Genomic DNA, 24,378 nt, shown 5'->3' on the forward strand with positions numbered 1-24,378 from the left:
AGGGAGAAAGATGCAGAAACTAAAAACTGAAAGCTCTCACCTGTGAGTTAATTGAGTGTGGAATCGAGAGTGCTGACTGTGTTGTCTGGGAACCAAGACCATTCTGAGTGAGTGAGTCAGTCTAAGATGGCCACCCTGTTTACTACAAAGCATTATTCCGGAGAGGAAGTCCTCTTCCACTCTCTATTAATTGGTCCTATCGGGGTGCAGTCCTATTTTTTTTTAAATGCATTGTGGTGAGTGGTCCCTTCTTTGTTTTCAGTGGGGTGATTTATTGTGAAGTCCTCTGTCTCTTTCAAAACTAAAACCGGGCAGTGGTTAGTCCTTCTTCCCCAGTAACAACTATAGCTGCCATTTTGTATAACTTGACTTCACTAAAAACGTGGAGGAGATAGACAAAATGGGCTCCCACTGTGTGTCAGTTAATCTGTAATAAACAGCTCCAAGAGTCCAAAGGTCCCATGAAGCTCCGATGGGCTTCCTCAGTGTGCACAGATGACTGGCGTCAATACTAGAGGTTGCCCGAGTCTAGTTTAATCTGTATATTGACTGCAGACCGGTCTGCAACCATGCCAGGTGCTGAGACCTATCTGCATCAGGGGTCATAAATGATATCTTGCAGAGTTCAAGTTAGAGTTAGAAGGTGTGTGGACGTGCGTCTGCCTCTGTTTTTAAATACCTTAGTGCTGCTTGCAGGGGAGGCGCCATACCTTTGAAGGGTTCTGCTCCCTTGTGCTCGTCTTTGGCACGCTCCATATGTCTTGGATAGCCGGAGCCTCCCACTTCCTGGGAGGTCTTCGTTAGATCGGACCGACCGGTGCGCTCACCAAGTCTGGTGAATCCGGCGCCTCCTGCTGTCTGGGAGGTCTTCGAGCATGCCCTTGTTTGTCCAGAGCCCTCTTCCACAAGTGGGGTGATCCCGAACCCTCCCACTTCCCAGGAGGACGTCAGGCCACCCTCAGCAATCCTGGTCATTCAGCCGAATGTGGGGAGGACTAGTGTCCAGGGAGGTCGTCGATCTTTTTCTTGATCGCGGTCTCGCGGCAGAGGGGATCGCGGCAGCACACCAGCAAGGGAACTAATGCTGGGCTCGGTCGTGGCTCACGAGCTGGGATCTTTTGCAAGCGTACCATGCAGTCAGTTCTTTTCCACAGGCATGGAGAGATCCTTTCAGCCCAGCTGGTGTCTCCTTACTTATCGTCGCCCGACACACAGACACGTTCGGTCCAGTGGAGGAGACAACACTGTTCGGAGTTTAGCAGCGGAATTGCTATTGTGGATGTCTCCTGCTTTCCAGTTCGGCGTTGCTGCAGCTCCTTCAGCCCTGCCCGTGATAAGGTGAGAACTAGGGCTTAAGTTAATGAAAGTATGTGGTGATGTTGCCGTTGATGTTGTTTCCTTTCCTTTCTTTGTTGAACAGTTGTCGCTGGGGCTAAAAGGGATATACCGAGATCAGATCCCAAGCCTGCGGAGCTCTCTTGGTGAGCTCCTCACCAGTCGGCCATTATGTTGCTTGAAATCTTTTGATAAAGATCATGAGTAATGTAGCGTGTAATACAAAGAGTAAGCCACTGAGATATAATTTATAGGGGTGGGCGGAATTTGCGTAGTCGCGCTCCGCAAAGCTCCGCGAAACGGTAAAAAATATCCGCGAGCCCGCAAAAATTTCACCAACACGCGGAATTGCTTGTTCGCGATGCTTTTTTCCTGTTCGCAAACGCTGTTTGCATGCTCGGGGAGAAATACTCCACGAACATGCATTTTGAAAGCGCGAACAAGCAAAAAATTCTGCGAAGCCGCGGAATGTTTTGCAATTTTGCGTTCTCCGCGGAACGCGAAATTGGCCAGATTTCGCAAATTCCGCGAGCGGAACGGAATTTACCGCCCAGGCCTAATAGTTTATTGCAATTTGCCCAGTCCTTTGAACGTTTTATAATATCTGTTTGGTCTCTTCTGTTCTTGTTATCCAAGTTATAACAAACTATTGAGTAAATATTGAATCCTTCCTTAGCTCTAGGAATGAAATAAATTATCCAAACCACCTGAACATATAAAGTATAGGATAAGAATGGAGCAGTCTGAGATTATATTATGTGTCTGAAACATACCCATCTACAGACAGAATATTAACGTAATCTGTCTGCACGGAGCGCTGCACAAATCGAATGCAGGTCAAGGTGGCGAACTCCTGAATGGCGGAAGCAATCACTGCCTGCTCATCCGTATCTGCACCAAAGACAAAAAGACACAAATGTTCCGTTAGGCAACAGGCCATTTCCATCTGTGTACAGCATCCCCGTCTCCATCAGGACCACCTCAACCCTGCTGCAGTTTGAGAAAGGGGTGAAGAAGCTTCTCTTTAAAGAAAGCTACTTCAACATGCAGTAAGGGTCCCCAAATGATCTCTCATATCACTTGTTTGCTGTATGTTAGCCTTTGGCCTTGTACAGTGCTCTACTCTCTTTGGCTAGGTTCATACCTTGCAATTACCGTATAGATACGCACATACAGTCTGAAAGTGCTAGAGAAATAAGAGAAAGCACACAACATTCACAGCCTGATTGAAGCTATCGCTCAGATAATGAAGGAAAGAAAGAATGGCTCCCATACTGAAGGCTGGGCTCAGGGTATACGGCACGAGGACGATCCCATTAGCAGTCTTGGGCCAGAAGCACCTTTTGTCTGGGCATCCCAGGGCACTGCGGGTTACCTCTACCGCAATATCTCCAGAATCTATCGGTTTCCGTGCACCTGGAGAGAGAAAAGGAGAGAGGAAACAGTTTACGTTAGGATTTAGATAGCAGTTAGAAGGTAAGGTATGCTTGTTAAAGGTCCAATAAGGAAACTAAAAAACATTGACAATTCCTGTTAAAAAGAAGGCAGTGGAAGGTAAATTGCTCAAGAGTGGCCAGGTTCCTCAGATACACTTAGTAATCTTGTATGGATCAAATGGCTACAGAGTCACGCTAATTATGACAATATTCATTGGAAACGGTGAAAGCAGAGATACCTGTCTTTTGCTCCAAGAATCTCCATTTAAAGGACAATTTAGCCCAAAATATATCTCTGTGTAAATCAGTCCACAGCTCTGCTTTCCAGGCGGGACGTGGCCAAAATGAGATCCCGTCTCTGTGTTTATTTACAACAACTTGGTCCAAATCATGAGTTGCCCCTGCTTGCTCCCATTGGAACTTTAAAGCTTAGGGGCATATTTACAAGGGCTTTATCTCCGCTTTTTTGGCTTACAAAGCCAAAAAGGCGAAGATAAAACTATCACCCTATTTACAAGAGGGTGCTAACATGCATAATCGCATGTTAGCACCCTTTTTCTCAACGCCTCCCTTTGCATCTCCAATGAGATGCAAGGTGGGCATTACTGGGCGTTCCCCGGATGGACTACCTTGCAAATATCGCTGATGTTTACATCGCAATATTTACAAGGTAGCCCACATGATTTTAGCATACGTTAGATTTTGGCGAAAACGGCCGTTTTCGCCAAAACCTAACGTCTGCTAAAATCCTGACTTAGCCATCCCTAACATAGGGGGGGGGATTATGCTGATACGACCCTGTGGGTCGTATCAGCAAGGTTATCGCCGTTTTGCAGGGAACGTCGCTGGAAAACCAGCGATGTTCCCTGCAAAAGGGCGATAACCTCGCTATCTCTGGAATTTTTTTCGCCCTGGAGAAACGCGTTGTTAATAACGTGCTACCAGGGCGATAAATTCTAGAGATAGCCTGTGAAAATATTATTATCGCTAAGCACGGCCCGCGATAATTATCGCTGGCCGTTGTTAATATGCCCCTTAATGAGTGAACAGGATAATCAGTCAGCAGCTAAGAGACACGGCTGGCACTTTCAAATGGCCACCACATGACTTAATAATTGATACCCAAAGTTGTCTTGGCTTCACGGGTAAAGGATGGCAAAGTAAGGAGTGAACTGGGATCTAGTAAGTTTCTCTGTTCAGAGAAGGCAGCCACTGGCCGAGCTGAGGTACCAGGATCGAATAGAACTGTAGTTGTAAATGCGTTTAAACTGTTAAAATTTGCATTCGCCAACATTGTTTCATAGTAGTGGCAGGTACATATCCTTGGGCAAGCTCTGATTTCCCTGACAAGATATTGTTTTGATGATTTTCTGTGTATGCACTCTTAACAATGAAAATACATTTCAAAATAGTATTCACTGCACAGAATGGTATAAAGGGGCAGGGGAATCCAAATCCTGTTTCTAAGTAGTTTGTGACGAATGATACACTACAGTAATTAAACAGCATATTTGCTATTTATCTCGTGAAGATAATGGAAAGATTCTAAAATCCCATGAATAATATCATTAAAGATTACTATCTGCATATCAGCTTGTCGTCGATAAAAGGATAACTTACCTCTGTGAGAATGTGGAGGAAAATATTGTGTTTTAAGTATAAGGTGTATTAAAAATATATCTTTTAGCCTACATATTATGAAGAATATTTTACCATTATGTTTTTTATTTACTTAAAGACTGATTTAAACATTGTTTAAAAACAATATCACAAAAAGAGTGAGAAGAAATTAAGGCTTTCTCTCCCTCCCTATCTTTATAAACCAATCAATAAGAGAGAGCTCACTATCTATGTACCAAATAACCCTAATCTCTGCACCCGGGACTCCTAAAAGGTTTTTAGAAGAACCCTCACCCACTAGCATCAACTTACGGCATGCTTCATCGGAGGGATCCCACCGAGACGCCTAGTGCATCTGGGTATGCTACAACGCCTGGATTACAGCGGAACAGGTTGTCTTTTAGGGATCAAGATCAGTAAAATTTCCTCAAGGAACACTGACACACAGGAACAAATGTTCTGGGGACCTTATCTAAGGTTAAAAACAGTTGATGTGAATTGCGATTCTTATGGTCTTCCACATCTCGGTCTTCATGTTTCAGCCAAATTGGTAAATGCCAATATGGGTCAAATGGCTTTAAAAACCCAAAGCTGAATGTTGCAGTTAACATGCAGGACTTAGAGGACACCAACCAGGTCTCTAGCTGGTGCGTGGCCATGACAAAGTACTTTTTTTGGGGTGAATGGGGTCCTTTGAAATTGAAATTGAGGTCTTCGAGAGAGACGTTTACAATTTTAAGCAAATGTGTTTGAGTACAGACCCCGCCTGCCTCTAAGTATCTATTATGCTATGAACAATAAAGCTTAAAGTAGGCCAACAGACCCAGCTATTTAGAGTGTGATTGCATGATATGCGTGTACTACACCGCTAAGGATAAATGCAAAATTCACAGGAAAGCTGTCCTATCCCATTGGAGTCACATGATAGTAGACTGCATGATTGGAGTTCAGTTATTACCGATGCAATTTCTGGATATGACTACCTTTGTAAAGCCTTATTATATGTGTAATGATGTCCTTCTACCCTGATCATTATAGATGAATACAAAGGGCAAGTCCCTGTGTTGATGTAATGAAGTTTGTAAGTTTCAAGCAAATAGTTAAAAGAGCACAGCTAATTAGTACGCATGTGTACATGAGTGCATTATTATTTCACTGTTGTAGGGATCTGTTGGTCCTAAAGAAAGCCATTTGAACCATAGTGGCATATACCAATATGGCTGAAACATGTAGACCGAGATTTGAGAGACCATAAGAATCTCAATTCACATCTACTGATTTTGACCTTATCCAAGGTCCCCAGAATACAATTTTCCTGTGTGGCAGGGTTCTTTGAGGCAATTTTATGTTATGTTAATTGATTTAAAGCGCACCTGGTTACTCTACTCCAAGGAGTGTCCCCATGGTAGAGAAGAAGTACCATATCCGTAGTCAGGTAGTATCGGGTTGTCTGAGGGACCAGACAGATCTACTTACTTTGCATGAAAATCCAGGTCTTGAGATTTTCGCTTCTGAGGGTTCGAGTTTCAGATCCTATGGCATTGAGTTCCAGAGTTTGGCTGTCAAAAGTCCAAAAGATCTGCACCCTATGCATTCTGTGCACTCTAGGGATTACGGCTAAGGCCCCTTCACAAGACCTAAGATGTTTGGAGGGGTATAGACTTGAATCAGTGGATACAAATAACTTGGACCCCTCTGATTCAGTATCCTATGCATCAAACAGAGTGCTTTAAAAGGGTCTCTGTGCTTAAAGGGGATCCAATGTAGTTCAGCAAGATCCGGGCTAATGGCAAGCCGTTTTGGAATTTTTAATAGTATCTGGGCTTCTAGATTTTGTACTCTCTAAAGCATTTCCAACCTGCCCTTAGAGACCCCCAGATAGAGTACATTACAATAATCGAGCCAGGACAGCAGAAGAGCTTGCATTACTGTCTTTTTTGCTGAGTCTGGTAGAAGTCCTCGAATATTCCTTAGCAACTTTAACACTCCAAAACAAGTGCCAGCCGTGGCCTGGTACTGGCTCTCAAAAGATAACTGTGCATCAAAAAGGATGCCCAGATTTTTTACTTTTGGTTTAGGGATCGGGGTGAGACCCAGTTCACACGGCCACCACGCAGAGGACCATATTGAGGGCAGTTTCCCGATCACCAGGACCTCTGTCATGTTAGCATTTAATTTCAGGCAACTGGTATCCATCCATGCCGCAAGGGTTACAAAGAGGATTTGAAGTTCTCTGCAGCACTGCCATTATCTTGTGTATCTTGTGTCAGAGTGATGATCAGCTGGGTGTCGTCAGCATACAACACAATCCTCACGCCATGGCGTTCAATAACGTCTGCCAAGGGATGGAGATACAGGTTAAACAGGGTATGACTCAAAGTGGACTCCCTGCTGAAGGGGATGCTATCTGAGATATATTGCTTCTGGAACACCTGGAAAGAGCACGTGTGCAAGAAATCAGCAAGGCATTCAAAAGCTCTCCCCTAATGCCCTGTGACCACAGCCATTATAGCAACAAACCATGCAAAAAAAAAAAACCTGCTCCACTGTAGTGCAGGTGTCATAGCACACCCAGATGCACTAGGAGTCTTGGGTGGTAACCCCATGATGAAACATGCCACCAGCTGATGCTAGTGTGTGAGGGTTCCTCCAAAAACGTCTTAAGAGTCCCTGGTGTAGGGATTAGAGATATTTAGGACATAGTAGTGGGCTCTCTCTTATTATTGGTATAAACAGTGTTTAGACAGAATATACGAACCAAAAATATTAGGGGACTCAGTGGCGGTTGGTTACATAAAAATATGGCGAGGCACTACATACATTAAAATACACAAGCATTAAAGAATTGCATGAAAACACATTGAAATAAACATCTAAGAAACGAAAAATACAATTGACTTACCCTATCCTGCAGCACATCCTCAATGCTCTCCAGTCCCTGTCTCCAGACTCCTCCGAGGGCGAAGGGACTTCACACAATCTACTACCTTATCCTAGCTAGACGCTCCTCTCATGAAGTGAAGCGTCTGGATTGGCTGCAGCAGGCGGCCTCAGCGTTCTGAAAGGCACTGGAGCCTGTGCCTGCTCTCCGACCCAGCTGTCTACGACAGCTGGGTTGGAGCGGTTTGAATTGCGCATGTCAGGCTGGCCGTAGTAAGATAGCCGGCCAAACCTAAAAGCGCATTTCAAACCGAAGGGGCCACTTCTCATTGCTGCCAATCAGCAGTAATGACGCACTGGCCCCACCCCCACACTCTGTTCAGCAGAAAGTAAAAAATAAAGTGGTAATTTAAATCATTTATTACCATTTTTTTTCACTCTGTTTACACCTCTGTGAGTGTGATGCTTCTCAGCTCCTGTGGAGGAACCGCCGCTGGTGCGACTAAATACTTTGTCAAGAATATTGAGGAAAATAAATATCGTGAAGGTAAGTTTCTATAAGTAAGGGAAGATTTACTATATATAACTTCACATACTAGTACCTTGACAATATATATATCCTCAAGGTACGTAGATGTGGAGCTAAGAATAGTTAATCTATACTTACCTATTTGCACTCACCTTCTCAATATTTTTGACAGACTATTCGGTCCACACCATATTTTTTGTTCAGATATTCTGTCAGTGATCCTATTTGAAACCCCTGAGCCTTAGGAAAGCTAGCACGTCAACCGTCAGTTCTAGCCTGCAGCCAGTTTAACATATGGGTGATGTTTCTGTTAAGATACTGAATTGCACACGTGTTTGGTATCACTCCCTCCCCGCAAAAAGTTACAGGGGAGCCTGCTATGCTTTCCTGCCACATGAGCACCTAGTTGGGTTCCTGAAGATGTTCTTTGATGTGACACCTTATTTATGTAGTGACCTTACCCACCACCATGCTTGAACCCCACATCACCCATTTTCAACATTACTTACTTGGGTAACACTTAAAATGAAGTGGGCATTTATTAGAGTTGAGTGGGAAGAGACTAATTTGAGAAGAAGGTGTTAAATTCTCTGTGCCATCTGCAGGAATGTTTCTTGAGAACTTTCCTCCTCCTTGCTGTGCATATGGCCATAGATTTACTCAAGCAGCAGGTAATCCTCCAAAAGAGGATTTCATAATTCCTGCCTAAATTTGAGGATCTTGGTTTATAACCCTAATATATACCTGGCTATTTATCTGGTCCTATTATATGACCCCTTACAGTCTTATGCTGCCACATACAATTCCCTATCAAAGGCTTTGAGAAACATCACTCTGTAATAGGTCCCTTCTCCCTGTTCAATAGCAAATATTAGTTCACTTTCCATAGAACAAATAAGGGAGTCGGTCAGTATATTTAGAAAGTAATTTGGCTAAATGTTACTTTTGTACAGAGAAGAAATGACGCTGTGTGTTTTCCTACAAGAGCAAGCTCCCTAGAGAAGAAGCTGGTGCCTCGCAAAACGTCTGCTTCATGACCCTTTATGACGCTCACAACTCATTCCTTCATGGTTACCTTCATTGCACTTTGCTATGATGCTGAACACATCGGCCCCCGACTTTTGATCTGTGGAGAAATAAAAAGGAATCATAAGATGACGGTGGAGATAGGGCAGGACCCATCAGCTGGTTTCCCAGATACAAACACCACTTTAGATCCTGGTACACCCTTTTCAGATCCAGCACTAAGTAAACATAAATTATAATAGCTTTTCTCAATAATACTTTTTTCTATGTAACAATTTTCGATTAATAGTAGATGCGAATATTACCCAGTTGAATAAAACTCCTTATCTGCTATAAAGAAAGGAGACTGAAAAATACTTGAACTAAATCCTTTATTGAGTTGAGGAGCAAGTAACAGCACAACCAACAGCTCCAGTAAACTCCAAACAACTGCCCCCAGAGCTGAGCATAAACATTCCACATGACATGTACTACGTTCTGGTACATGTATTCTAATGTCTTAAATAATAACATTCTCATAAGCTAGAACAAGGACATAACACATACCACTTTCTCCGAAAGGAAGAGAATAAAATAAAAGAAGAAAACAAAAAAAAAATGTAAAATAAATAAATGAATAAAACAAAATACAAGAACAAATAGAAGATATTACATGTTATTAACAATATAATCTTTCAACCACGACGGAGCCATCCTTTTCCTTTTCGAGTGATGAGAATTAATCTCACCATCAACATTGGCAGAAGACTCTAGTGAGTCATGAAAATCAACAACTTCTTCACTAGTAGAAGGAGTAACAGCATTAGACTCCACATTACATTCATTTGAACCAGAATTAGGAAAAGAATCATTAAATTCTTCACTAATTCCATCATTGAGTTCATCCAGCATCCAATCATAATTAACAATATTGTCAGAAATGGGTGCCTTAATTTTAGCAACTCTGTTTAAGTTCCAAACTTTTCCACTTTTCACCCTTATTGCATTGACAAGAACATCTACAACTTCTTCCGGGTTAAAGTATTGACTCTCCCCTTTAGGAGTCCAACCAGGTTTTCTGATTTGCACCCAGTCACGAATCTTAATTTGCGGATTTTTAACACCATGTTTGGCATCATATTGCTCTTTACTCTTGATGTGCACCAATTCCATGCGATCACATACCTCCTTAGCAGGCCAAAATTGTGTGCTGGGAGGAAAAAGCCAATTTGGGGTAAACTTTGATCGTGGTTTTCTACCTCTCATTAATACGAAAGGAGAAAAACCTGTGGCATTATTACAAGTGACACGATAAGCCCAAACAGTCTTACTAACTTGAGTGAACCAGTCTTGGTTACTCTTAAGTGCTAATTGAATGGTACCTTTGAGGACCCTGTTAAATTTCTCCACCATTCCATTCCCACTTGGATTGTAAAGAGACGTTGTTTTATGTGTAATGTCTAAATTCTTAAAATAAGCTTTGTCTTTAAGAGATAAAAATTGTGCGCCATTGTCACTTAGAATAGCTGAAGGGATACCTTCAGAAACAAAAACTTAATCTAAAAATCCCAAAACAGCATCAGTGTCAGCATTATCAACAACTTTAACTCCTGGCCATCTAGAGAATAAATCAATGAGGACTAAAAGATAGTTATGAGAATCACCGATGGGACCCATAATGTCAACTGCAACAGTGTCCCAAGGATTCTTAGGCAATAAACAATCACTCATAGGTGGACGAAAAGTTCGCAAGGATTTGTCAGACGTGGAACAAGAAATGCAATTCCTTAAAATTTTTTCAACTTGTGCATCCACTCCTGGCCACCAGTATAGTCTTTTGACTACTGATTTAGTTCTAACAATGCCGGAGTGGCCTTCGTGACACAAATCAATAATACATTTGCGCAATTGCTCTGGGGGAACTACTCTTACACCCCACAGAGTACCCTCCACTACAGTTAACTCTGATCTGACTTCCCAAAAGGGTTTACTAGACGAATTCAAAAGTTCTTTCTGAGGCCAATCATGCAAAATGTGCAATATTACCGATTGAAGGATAACACTGTTTGAGTATTCATTAATCTACTCTTCTTTACCAATGGCTTATAACCCCTGCTCATGAATGAGAGCCACTTGTAATTCATTCCAATCTCCATCCTCACACTTTTCAAGCATAACAGGCATCCTAGAGAGAAAATCCGCAACTACATTGTTTTTAGCATGCATATAAGTAATTTTGTAAACAAAATTTTGCATGCGCATAGAAATACTCGCTAGCCTAGCAGAAGCTGCAATGGTACCCTATGTGGTAAGGATTTTGACTAAGGGCTTATGATCACAACAAAGTGTACGAGATTTCCCCCAAATGAAAGATTTAAAGTGCTCCAACGCCCAAGCATAAGATAAAGCCTCTCTTTCAATAATGGGGTATTTCTCCTCACAAGGAGATAGAGATCTTGATGCATAAGCAATTATATACTCTTTTCCTTGACTGTCCACCTGTGACAAAACTGCGCCTAACCCCTTGTTACTGGCGTCAGTTGTGATCACACTATTCAAAGCAGGGTCAAAACTGCAAAGTGCAGTAGCATTAGCGATGGCCAACTTAATAACTTTAAAATCACTATCGCACGCCGGAGACCAGACAAATGTGAAATTCTTTTTGAGTAACTGGCGAATATTTTAAAAAAAATCTGCAAAGTTAGGTGCATACTTTGAGCAAAATTCAGCCATCCCTAAAAATGACCGAACATCTTCATTGCAAGTGGGAACAGAAGCTTCTGAAATAGCAGACACAAGATTAGGTTTAGGTTTGAAACCAAATTCATCAATAACATGTCCCAAGTAAGTGCTTTTTGTGCAAATTTACATTTGGAATGCTCCACAGTAAGCCCATTGTTTTTCAAAATACCTAAAACTTTTCTCAGTCTTGAAGCATGTTCCTCCTCATCAGCACTAAAAACAAGAATGTCATCTTGGAAGAAAGTGACACCATGCTCCCTGCTGAAGAGTTGGAACATTAATCGTTGAAACACAGCGGCCGCTGAAGCTAGTCCGAACGGCATGCGTTTAAACTGGAAACACCCAAAATGGGGTGATGAAGGAGGTGAGCTTCATAGATTCAGGTGACAAACAAATCTGATGATAAGCGGACAAAAGGTCCACTGTAGTAAAACATTTAGCATTCTTTAAACATGTTACCATCTCATTAAATTTCGGCAAAGGAAACTTATCCACCACTATATTGTTATTTAAATGTCTCAAATCAACACAGAGCCTCATTTTACCATTACTCTGTCTAGCCACTACAATGGGAGAAACCCAATATGACGCTTCAATAGGCTCAATAATTTGCGCTGCAACCAATTTGTCTAATTGTTTTGACACTTCATCTCTCACAAGTATAGGAATGTCACGACATTTGTGAACTTTGGGAATGGCATCCCGTTTAAGTATAATTCTATGTTCGAACCCTTGAAGATTCCCCAGTTCCTGGCTGAAAACTTTAGGAAACTGTTTGAGGATATTAGCACTAATGGTACTCCCCTCATCCACTACCAAAACCTGCTCCTTGCTGTTGGGGTCAAGAATGATGTGCAATTGTTTTTGATCGAATCACCCCAACACCGGTGGACCAGTTCTGGCAATATACAATTTACCTCTGCTTTCACGTCCTTTGAATTTGAAGGAAAACCAGCGCTAGCCAAGGATATCAATTTTCTCACCACCATATCCTTCAGGGTGTATATCAGGTGCTAATAACTGTTTACCTACTTTTTGTACGAAGGAATTTTTCCAAAGATCTTCATTAATAATAGTATATGGAGAGCCAGAGTCAGAGAAGATTTTTATCTCCACTCCCCCAATCTCCATTTGACAAATAGGTTTGTTCTTACACGCCTCATCACAAATGTTGAGAACAAAATTGTTACAAACATTCCTAACTAAACTGTTAACCTCACCAGCATTATCGTCATTCTCGTCAATTCCCATGAGTTCTCCATCACTTCCATCAGTACTGCTAACAAACCTAACATTGGTTCTTTTTCTTTTACAAACCTTAGCAAAATGGCCTTTGATGCCACAATGACTACATTTATATCTAATGGCAGGGCAATTTTTGCTGTAGGCTAGATGTTCAAAACTACCACATCTGTAGCATTTGGTTTGAAATTTTGCATTAGTACTATCCTTGTAAGTAGTCAAAGGTTTCTTTTTTTCCATATGAACACCAACTTTGCTTACTACTTCACTAACGTTATGATCCTGTTTGGGAACGTTTGCACACCTACTAGAGATTTCCGCTTTACGCACGATAGCCAGAATATCATCTAATGGTGCATCGCCATTAACCCAAAGTCTATCTTGAAATAAAGGGTTGGAAGTATGCATTACCACTTGGTCTCTTATTAACTCATCCTGTATGACACCAAATTTACAATCCAATGCTAATCTCTTGAGATCAGAGACATACTGGTCAACCGTTTCAGTTTTGTTCTGTTTCCTGGAATAAACAATGGTATCTTGTTATACCAATACAAACTTTGGGTGTAAAGTAATTATCAGGATGAATAAGGACTAATGCATCCCATCCTTGTCGCCAATGTTATAAAGGAAGAACACTGAATAATTCTTGAAGTAAATCCTTTATTGAGTTGAGGAGCAACCAACAGATCCAGTAAACTCCAAACAACTGCCCCCAGAGTTGAGCATAAACATTCCACATGACATGTACTACGTTCTGATACATGTATTCTAATGTCTTACATCATAAATGTTAGAAATGGGGGTCTCTAGTAGGCAAGGGCTTGCACCTTTGTCCAAATAGGGACCTTTCTTCCTAGTCAGGATAAGGGAGTTACACTCCTAAAATAACCCCTGCTCACCTCCTTGGAAGCTTGGCACGAACAGTCAGGATTATCTTAGAGGCAGTGTGGAAAGCATTTGCACATAACCAACAGTAATACAGTGTAAGCACTACAAAAGGACACCACACCAGTTTAGAAAAATATCCAATATTTTTATATACTTAAGACAAGACCAAATACGAGTAAAAATCCACAATACAGTACTTTAAAAATAGATAGTTCGCAAGATGTCTTTAAATTGCAAAAATAATTTGAAAACACAGTTCGTACGAGTCGGTAGCTGGGTCCGAGCCTACCGCGGTGCTGAAAACAACAGAGTTTCGCAGTTCCAGCTGACTGCGTCGGTACAGGCTAGCAACAGCGTGAACAGACTCGGTAACAGTACCCTTCTTATTGCAGCTTACAAGGAGGTGCGAGCCGGTCGGGGCAACCGTCGCGGTGCAAAGTGGAAGCGGTGCAGGGCGCGGTGTCCTCTCGATGTGGTGCAGTCAGCGGCTCGGTGACGATTGTCCAGACAGCGTCGGTGAGACCAAGGCGTGCGGTGCAGGGTGAGACGGTGCTCAATGCAGGGCTGGCAGGTTGCGATGCAAAGTGGAAGCGGTGTCCTCTCGATGCGGTGCAGGCAGCAGCTCGGTGACAATCGTCCAGACGGCGTTGGTAAGACCAAGGCGTGCGGTGAAGGGTGAAACGATGCTTGATGCGGTGCTGGCATGTTGCTATGCAGGCGACAGAGCCGGTTGGCGAGAATTGGCGTTGGTCGACCCGGACAGCTGTGCGGGACAAGGCGGTCACGGGTGTCGAGCCATAGGCGACCGAGTCGGTGAGACCAGGCCGGTGAAGTGAAACGAGGCGGTGCAGAATGCGGTGTCCATGGGTCACGGTGCAAGCAGCGGTTCGGTGGCATCGGAATCAATAGGCTTATGTGGTGAAACCGTTTGGCCCCGAAATTTCATTTTTGTTTTTAATTTCATCACATCACTTTCTGTAAGATGCATTTTTTTTTTGTTTCAAAGGAACGTTGTAGTAGGGAGGACTACTGATGTGCACAGGAGATTGCTGTGTCAAGGTCATATAACATTTTAAAGCAATTTTGCATGCAGGAGGAGGTGCAAGAAGTCACAGACAGTTTGAAAATATTTATTTCTGGGCCTCTTTTTTTTTGTCAATTGTATGCTTCATATGGCATTATCTAGCGTAATAAATAATTTGGATATGTCAAGCTTTGAGTACAAAGTAACAAACCTCTTTAAACAAGATGTTCATTTCTTTAAAGTCAATTTGTTTTGTACTTATTGTCAGTGTACTTTCCATTTTTGGGGATTAGGCTGAGCCAACCACAAACCACGAGCAAATTACAGAACACAGAGCAGTCCTGCATTGAAGTAAACAGAACAGGCAAACCAAATTTGTTGTCCAAGCATTGACATACCAGAGCGATTAGGCAAATACACACACACCCACTAAAACCCTAGAATGGATAATTGTTGTGCCATTCATTTGAGGTTCACCAACAGTCAACCCTGGCGAGGCTGATACAGGTTAGGTGGTGGGTTGCGGGACGCAAACTCTAACTGCGAAGGACCCACCAAGGGACAACCCATAAGTTAAATCACTTTTAAAGGGTTTTAGTCATAATGGAGAATCTCCTGCCAATCCCAAATTAGCACACCCACCCATTAACTTTGCAGTAGCAGCTTAAAAAACGTTGAGTTTAATCGGAGGTATAATTAAGAAAGTCAATCAAAACCTACGCTTACTTATTGGGCTCATTGCTAGCCCCACCTTGTTGGCAGTAGCTTCAAACATATCTTCCTTTAAAGAGATAATGTACTTTTCCCGAGATATAAACCATGTTTGGCTAAAACCTTGCATTCGTAATTTCGTAATGAAATAATGCTCTCTTCTTTTTACACTAGATAATCAAACTGTACAGTCTATTATTTCACTTGCTCTTTCCAATTAACATTTCCAAGTTTGAAAGAAGCCCAGATTGCATGCTAACAGCACCGAATTAGGCAAATATTAAAAATGCATCACGGGTAAAAATTTGTAGTATGCTCTTAAATTGCCATCTCGGGGTTCGGGTAAAGTTAAATATTCTGCTCTGTCTTTGGCCTCATGGGTGAAGGGGCGAGGGGAAGCGACGCAGTTAGCATTGCTACAAATGCCTTTTTTTAAACGTATGCTGATACAATTTTGTACAATCTCACGCATACACACATTCAAGTACACATACACTGGTGCAGGCTCGCAGACACACAGAAACAATATGGACATGCTCTCAAACATACACATGAAGTGAAACTTACCCGAGGCTGTCCTTGACATGCACTTCACGAATCACGATACCCAACTGCCCAGCCAGATTCAGTAAAAAGTGCGTCAGAGCGAGGCTCACACCCTTATGCCCAATCAGAAGCTCAGATAGGAAGGAAGGCTGTCCTTTTCCATCATAGTGGCTTCTGATGGGTCATAAGGGCGTGTGAGGGACAGGCCCCAATTCATCTTTTTTAGGTCTTGCATAGTGCACCACGCATGCGTTGCTCCAGAAGAGGGCCTCTTGGAATCACTTCAGACTTCCAAGAGACTTCTCCGTGTGGGCCTGCCTCCTCCCACACATCCCATTGGCCTTTGCGTGTGGCTTTCAATAATGAAAGTACGCAAATGGCCAAAGACGGGTGCATGTCCCGCCTTTCCTCAAAGCTTTTAGTCCCATGGCCTAGGGGTCTAGGGAGCGAGCAGCGGCCCGCAGTGTGCCAGCTGCATGCTTTAAATTCATTGCAGCATGTGCACGCGTGCCCCACTCCCAGGCTTGTTGTGTCAAGCAGCGCTTTATCTGTAATTATGGCGGCTGAGCCTTTTATCATGCTTTGCTTAACTTTTATTCTTGTTTTCCAAGGGAATTAGAGCCACCAGGTGACAATATGATTGATATATTATGAAATCCTAACGTACAACAGGCAGGCCAGCAAAAGAGGAGGCGGTGTTGCACTCTACTGCCGTAGGCCACTTTCTACCGAGAAAATAGTCGAGGAGAGCCTGGATGGGGCAGAGGTGCTAGGGACCAAGATCAGGCTCAAATCATCGTGCCTGATAGTGGTCGTGGTTTACCGTCCGCCCCAGCCAACCCCACTATTTAACGACATGTTCCACGAAGTGATCAGCGACCTATGCTCCAGATATCAGCAGATCGTGGTATTAGGGGATTTTTACTACCATTGGGACACTCTAACCAAGGATCATGCAGCTAGCAGGTTCGGAGAGTCCATGACTATACTATGGCTACAGCACCTTGTGGAGTCCCCCACCCACAAGAAGGGTTATACCCTCGACCTTATCTGGACTATGTCCTCAGCTAAGATACACACTGATTATAAACCCTGCAGCTGGTCAGACCATTATCTGATCAGTCTCCAACTCTCGGTGGATAGCCGCCCGATACAACCCCCTCCAATCTGGAGGACGGCACGGAACTGGCACAAAATAGAGGAGGCTAAGCTGAGGGAAGCACTAAATAAGACACTACATACGGGTGTACAGACCGGGGATCCGGACCGGGCGTACGAAACCCTTCTATCCGGGCTGAGGCAAGCCTTCGATTTGGTGGCCCCTATGCAAAAAGAAAGGATAACGCACACCATGAAGGGTGCTCCCTGGTATATGCTAGAACTCAGAGGGGAAAAACAGGCCCTTTGTCAATGCGAGAGGCACTGCCGAAAAGCATACGACCCAAACTCCCGGGAAAAGTATAAAACATCACTAGCTCTCTATAAAAAATCAATCATTAGGTCTAAATCACTGTACTACGAAGGGAGGATTAGGGAAGCGACAAACGTCCAGAAAGAGACCTTTAACATACTCAAGGAATTGAATCGCTCAAAAGAACAAATGACTGTTGTAAACCAAGCAGAATGTGAAAGGGTACAGGATTTCTTCCTGACCAAGGTTAAAAACATTATTATGGAAATAAGCAAGTCCGGCATCACTCCCTGCCCCCTACTAGTAGTAGACCCACCAGGGCCCCTGGAAACCTTGCTCTCTACCTTCCCGAGACACGATTCTAAAGGCTTAGCCCACATTGTGGCCAAAGTAAAGTCCGGATCCCCCGAAGATCCCTGCCCTCCTCTGGTGTTTAAAAAGGTTGTCTCGGCAGTAGGGTCAGAGGTATTATCCCTACTTAATCTCTCTCTAACTACAGGGAGGGTACCCCAAAAATTTAAAGAAGCTACGGTGATCCCGTTGCCAAAAAAAGCCGGGGCAGGCAGACCTGAGCAATCAGAAAAACGTCCTTGAGCAACATGTACTCAAAACTCTCTCGACCTTCCTGGAAAAACATCAGCTGCTACATACACGACAAGCAGGCTTTAGGGCCCACAACAGCACTGAGTTGTTGATGCTCTCAGTGCTGGATGAATTGAGACTAGCAGCTGACTAGAAGACCTCTCAGCCGCGTTTGACACGGTGGACCATGCGCAGTTGCTGGCCCGTGTCCGGCGGCTGGGAGTTAGTGGGACGGTGCTTCAGTGGATTACCTCCTTCCTGGAAAACCGGTCTCAAAGAATCCAACTAGGGGAATGCAGGTCTAGGCAAGGCGCCCTACACTGGGGGGTCCCACAAGGCTCAGCGTTATCCCCCCTGCTATTTAATATTTATCTTCAGCCGCTGGTCAAATCACTGGCAAAATTAGACTGCCAGGTGTTCAATTATGCTGACGACACCCAGCTAATAGTTCGAGTCGATAACTGTCCCCAAGCTCAGCTCAATGTCCAGAACATCCTACGGTATACCATGAATTGGATGACCTCGAACTCACTGAAAGGGAATCCAGATAACAGAGGTGCTGGCTCTAACTAAAGAGGCCTCACCCTGGTCAAATCTTTTCTGGCCTCAAGTGCTCAGTACCACCCCGACACCAGCTCCAGTTGTAAAGAGTCTTGGCATCAAATTAGACACCAAACTCACCCTAATCAATCAGGTGTCGGCGGTAGTGGGGAGCTGCACAAGTCTGCTGCGGCAACTCCGAAAGCTCAGTGCCCTGCAGTCATTTTCTACCATGCGTACGCACATGACAGCCCTAATACTGTCACGTTTGGACTACGGTAACACAATATACATAGGGCTCCCTGAAAAACTCCTGGGGAAACTCCAGGTAGTTTTAAATGATACAGCAAGGCTGATTTTTAGATCTCCAAGAAGAACACATGACACCCCCCTGCTGAAACAGTTGCACTGGCTCCCCATTAGGCAGAGGATCAGGTTCAAGGGTTTATGCATTGCGCATAAAGCCAAATATGGAAGGGCACCTAAATACATCACAGACCGCCTGAAGTCTTATGTGCCTAGACGCACCTCCGATCATCTGAGGCCAGCTTGCTGGCCTGCCCGCGTTTTAACATAACAACCATGGGAGGACAGGCTTTTTCAGTCGTGATCCCCCAGCTCTGGAATAAACTTCCTGATAATATACGTATGCAACCTCTGCTACTGCTGTTCAGGAAAAAACTTAAAACCATCCTGTTTGCTGAGGCATTCGGCTAAATCCATTCAGTGCGCTGACTACACTTGGGACCAATGGACCTCGGTCCACGCTACTAGCGCCTAGAGACCTATGGTGATTGGTGCTCTACAAATATAATCTAACAATAACAATATTGTCCCTTTCTCTGCACAAACTATTTAATAGATACTAGATAAAGAGGGCTTTTAAATACAATAAGTTGTATAGTAGATGCGACTACGTTACCACTAATCGGACACATCATGTTTTGCAACTAGGAGTGGTTCTGCTTCTTATATCTAAATCAAGCGTTTGAATCGTTTGCTTCTATTGCTGAAATGTGTCTACTCGAAGAAAAGCGATTCAACGCCTCGCCAAGAGTACTAAGCGCCATATAAATACAATTTATAGTTGAACTCCCTTGATTTGTCATTATCTGGAGCACAAGTTAGCTACAAGATCGTCGCTTTGCACCGCTCTCTTCGCCGTTTCATCTCCATTTAACAGGTATTCTTCTCCCGTTTTGTATGTGGAGGATTTTTGTGTACAGAAGTAAGCCACCTTATTTGCTTGTATTCTCGCAATAGTCTGGGATCACGGAGAGAGGATTGCACGGGCCGCACAAAGGCGCTCCATTGTGCTGCTCTGCACCCCGCGCGCGCACAGAGCACTCATTGTTTAATGCCCGGTGGGCTTGGCAGCCGCATAAGGACGTGAGCTGTTCTCCGCATACAGATTCAGCGTGACCGGGGCATGCACGAATCTCTGAATTCCAAAGTGGCTTTGGATTAACAAGGGGGAGGGGCTTACACGCACTTTCGCCTCTTTCCCTTCTTTGGTGTTCCGAGCGGACAAATGCGTGACAAATGCGCATTCGCGGGTGGCCGCGCATGCGCATTTGTGAGGAAGTCGTCGGCGAGAGAAGGAAGAGGGAGCCCCGGGACCCCGCAGCTCAGGTAAGTTATTTAATTTTCTTAAACCTTGTTTTTTAAAAGTTTAACATTATTCTTAATGTATTTTAAAAGCGGGCGGGAGGGAGGTGGGTGGCGCGTAGTAGGGCTACGCGAAGTGTGCGGGTGGGCGTAGATTTGCCCCTACTCCGTGATGCTCCACGTAGCCTCACTAAGCCCACTACGCCCAGCCTTAATTGTTACACTGATTTTTTTTAATACTGATTTACTACATTTTTTAAACTGTTTATTTGTATAGATTTTATTTTTTTTATTACATTATACATTACAATACACAATATACTTTCTCAGAATGATTTACTTTAGTTTAAATACTTTGCAAATAGGCAATAGACTTTTAAGTACAGTAGTTACAGTTGTTGCAATGGGCAACACAAAGCAACATTGAGCTCAATGTGAATTTCTAGTCAAATGCAATTAGTTACTTTATGGATTACTTTTCTAACCACAGGACAGGATCCTAGATTCAGTCCTTGGACACCTCCTGTAAACAGCTGAGTAAAAGCGTTTTGGTTCCAGTAGTGATTTTTAAGGATTATTATTGTATTTTAAAAGTTTTCACGTAGAATCACCAATGTTATCCTATGGAGAAAATTCGCTTAGCGGGTAAGTAGTGTTATCGTTACTTTTTCTTACTCAGTGGTGGATCCAGCACAGGTGAATCTCCTGTAAACAGTTGAAAGAATGTGTTTAAGTCATACAGATGATTTTTTTAGGAACATTTTTAGTTTGTGAAAATAGACACTTAGAAACCTTTCTGCTTAAAAGCACACAATGGATTCCTATGGAAGGAAATACAAGTTACTGTTAAGTACGCTTAAAATTACTTTTCAGGGTCAGTGCTGGGCTAAATGATGCAGCCCTGTGTTCTATCCTGATAACAGGTGAGTAAATTGGAATTCGTAGTTCGACTGATTTAAGAGGAATATTTGTAAGTTTCACAAATGGACACTTAGAAACTTTTCTAGTGAAAACCACACAATGGATTCCTATGAAAGGAAATACAAGTTACTGTTAAGTACGCTTAAAATTACTTTTCAGGGTCAGTGCTGGTCTAAAAGATGCAGCACTGGTTCTCTCCTGATGACAGGTGAGTACATCGGAATTCGTAGTTCGGCTGATTTAAGAGAAATATTTGTACGTTTCAAAAATGGACACTTAGAAACTTTTCTGCTGAAAATCACACAATGGATTCCTATGAAAGGAAATACAAGTTACTGTTAAGTACGCTTAAAATTACTTTTCAGGGTCAGTGCTGGTCTAAAAGATGCAGCACTGGGTTCTCTCCTGATGACAGGTGAGTACATCGGAATTCGTAGTTCGGCTGATTTAAGAGAAATATTTGTAAGTTTCAAAAATGGACACTTAGAAACTTTTCTAGTGAAAACCACACAATGGATTCCTATGGAAGGAAATACAAGTTACTGGTAAGTACGCTTAGAATTACTTTTCAGGGTCAGTGCTGGGCTAAAAGATGCAGCCCTGGGTTCTATCCTGATAACAGGTGAGTAAATCGGAATTCGTAGTTCGGCTGATTTTAGAGGAGTATTTGTACGTTTCAAAAATGGACACTTAGAAATGTTTCTGCTGAAAACCACACAATGGATTCATATGGAAGAAAATACAAGTTAATGGTAAGTACGCTTAGAATTACTTTTCAGGGTCAGTGCTGGGCTAAAAGATGCAGCCCTCGGTTCTCTCCTGATAACAGGTGAGTAAATCGGCTGATTTTAGAGGAATATTTGTACAATGGTGAAGGAAGGGGGCGGGGCCTGAGGTGACGTGTACAAACACGCCCTGTGGTGCGTTTTAAGTTGGGGAATTAATTCCTCTTCAATCCTGCGGTCCCCTGGGGGCCAACTAGCCCACCAGGTACCTCCAGTATGCGCCAGGGAGCTGCGTTGCAGAGAGGTGTTCAGAGGCCACGCCCCTTTTTACAGCACTCCGCAACGCAGCTCCGTGGCGCTTTCTGAAGGTACCTGGTGGGCTAGTTGGCCCCTAGGGGACCTCTGTATTGAAGAGGAATCAATTCCCCAACTTAAAACGCTCCACAGGGCGTGTTTGCACACATATCACCTCAGGGCGCGCCCCCTACCTTCACCACTGTGCAAACGCGCCCTGTGGCGTGTTGTAAGTTGGGGTATTAAGTCCCCTTGAATCCTGAGGTCCCCTGGCGGCCAACTAGCCCACCAGGTATCTCCAGTATGTGCCAGGGAGCTGCGTTGCAGAGAGGTGTTCAGAGGCCACGCCCCTTTTTACAACACTATGCAATGCAGCTCCGTGGCGCTTACTGGAGGTACCTGGTGGGCTAGTTGGCCCCTAGGGGACCTCTGGATTGAAGAGGAATGAATTCCCCAACTTAAAACGTGCCACAGGGCGTGTTTGCACAGTATCACCTCAGGCCCCGCACCCTACCTTCACCACTGTGCAAACGCGCCCTGTGGCGCGTTTTAAGTTGGGGGATTAAGTCCCCTTGAATCCGGAGGTCCCCTGGCGGCCAACTAGGCCACCAGGTACGTCCAGTAAGCGCCACGGAGCTGCGTTGCAGAGAGGTGTAAAAAGGGGCGTGGCCTCATTACACCTCTCTGCAACGCAGCCCCCTGGCGCATACTGGAGGTTCCTGGTGGGCTAGTTGGCCCCCAGGGACCCCCAGTATTCAAGGGGAATTAGTTCCCCCTCTGCAAACGCGCCAGGGGGCGCGTTTGCAGAGTGGTGTAAGGAGGGGGTGTGTCCTCCGGCCCGATCCCGTTTTTTTTTGTTCTTCTTTGTTTTAGAAGGATGGCTGTGTAGCCCCCCCCTTCTTTTTCTATTTTTTTGGCCCTGGGGACCCCATCCCCCAGGGCCTGCCCCCAATTTTTGTATATTAAAAAAAAAAAATCGGGAAGGGGGCCGTGTGGCCCCCCTACCGAGGCCATAATTTGCCCCAGCAACCCCATCCACCGGGGCATGGCCCTTTTGTTTTAAAAACATTTTTTATGGAGGGGGGCTGCGTAGCCCCCCTCCTGTGGCCACTTAAGGCCCCGGGGACCCCATCTCCCGGGGCCGGCCATTGTTATATATATATATATATATATATATATATATATATATATATATATATATATATATATATATATATATAATTTAATGGGGGAGGGGGCCGCGTGGCCCCCCTCCCGGGTCACTTCTGGCCCCGGGGACCCCATCCCCCGGGGCCTGGCCTCTCGTTGGAGACCGTGAGGGGGTCCCCAATCCCCCCACTGTCCCAGCCAGCTCCCCGCCTCCTGCGGGAGCCGGCATTGCTTTTCCAAATGAGGAGCAGCTAACATGCTGCTCCCCATGTGGAAAAGCAATCTGCTTTGCTTCATTGAAGCGAGAGCAGGTTTCCCTGCTCTCGCTTCAATGAAGCAAAGCAGTTTGCAATGGCAGGGTGGGAGCCGCGAGGCTCCCGCCCTGCCATTGCAAACAGCAGTGTCCCGGGGGTGGGCACCCCGGGACACTGCAGGAGCCGGCCCTGGGGGAGGGCGGTCCCCAGGGCCAATACAAGGCTCCAGGAGGGGGGCTGCGTGGCCCCCCTCCCACATGTACAAGTTGCCCCGGGGGGGTGGCGGTCCCCGGGGCTGGGGGGGCCTGAGAGCCCCCCCACATCAAATAGTTTTAAGCCCCAGGGGTGGCGGTCCCCGGGGCTGGGGGGACTGCGAGCCCCCCCATGTTAACGAAGCCCTGGGGGGTGGCGGTCCCCGGGGATGCAGGGAGGCCATGAGCCCCCCGCATATACAATCTTCGGGGCAGTGTGGGGGGGATTGGGACCCCCCACACTTTTTTTTTTTAATTATGCCCCCGGGGGCAAATTAGCATATTCAGTGCGGGAGCCCGCGTTGATTTGCTTTTTTTTTTTTTTCCGGCCGAAATTCACGCTTGGTGCACGAATCTCACCGTTTAAAAAAAAAAATAATAATAATTTTGGGGCCCTGGGGGTCCTTGTGGGACCCCCTGAGCAGGCCTAGGGGGTCAGGGTGTTTCTACCCTGCCCCCTTTTGCGTTTTTTGCGTTTTTTGCGTTTGTTTTTTAGGTTTCTTGTGCCTCGGTTCTACCGAGGCACAAGATGGCTGCCAACACTTCCTGATCTGGAGTGTTGACAGCCAATTAGAATACAGCTCGTGCACGGCAGGGTGCGCGCTGGGTGCGGGGAGGGTGCGCGGATCCTCCGAGGCCATAGATATATATGTACTTTTACTTCTAATTTTCTCAGGAACTA

The 24,378-nt window shown here is 44.5% G+C and overlaps 1 protein-coding gene across 2 annotated transcripts in view; it reads right to left on the reverse strand.

Moving 5' to 3' along the window:
• LOC146859657 (astacin-like metalloendopeptidase) overlaps positions 1–24,378 on the reverse strand; it is a 564,873-nt gene that overhangs the window by 327,847 nt on the left and 212,648 nt on the right. For both annotated transcript variants that reach the window (XR_014979326.1, XM_085646717.1), the window contains exons 3-5: positions 8,876–8,926; positions 2,611–2,751; positions 2,109–2,226 (exon numbers count right to left, since the gene is read on the reverse strand). Coding sequence is in view for 1 of the 2 variants with exons in the window: in XM_085646717.1 (XP_085502843.1) it covers positions 2,109–2,226; positions 2,611–2,751; positions 8,876–8,926 (310 nt within the window). In the remaining variant the exon portion in view is untranslated. The remainder of the gene's footprint in view (positions 1–2,108; positions 2,227–2,610; positions 2,752–8,875; positions 8,927–24,378) is intronic.

This window comes from Triturus cristatus, chromosome 3_1 (assembly GCF_964204655.1).
Source record: "Triturus cristatus chromosome 3_1, aTriCri1.1, whole genome shotgun sequence".
Taxonomy (NCBI): Eukaryota; Metazoa; Chordata; class Amphibia; order Caudata; family Salamandridae; genus Triturus; species Triturus cristatus.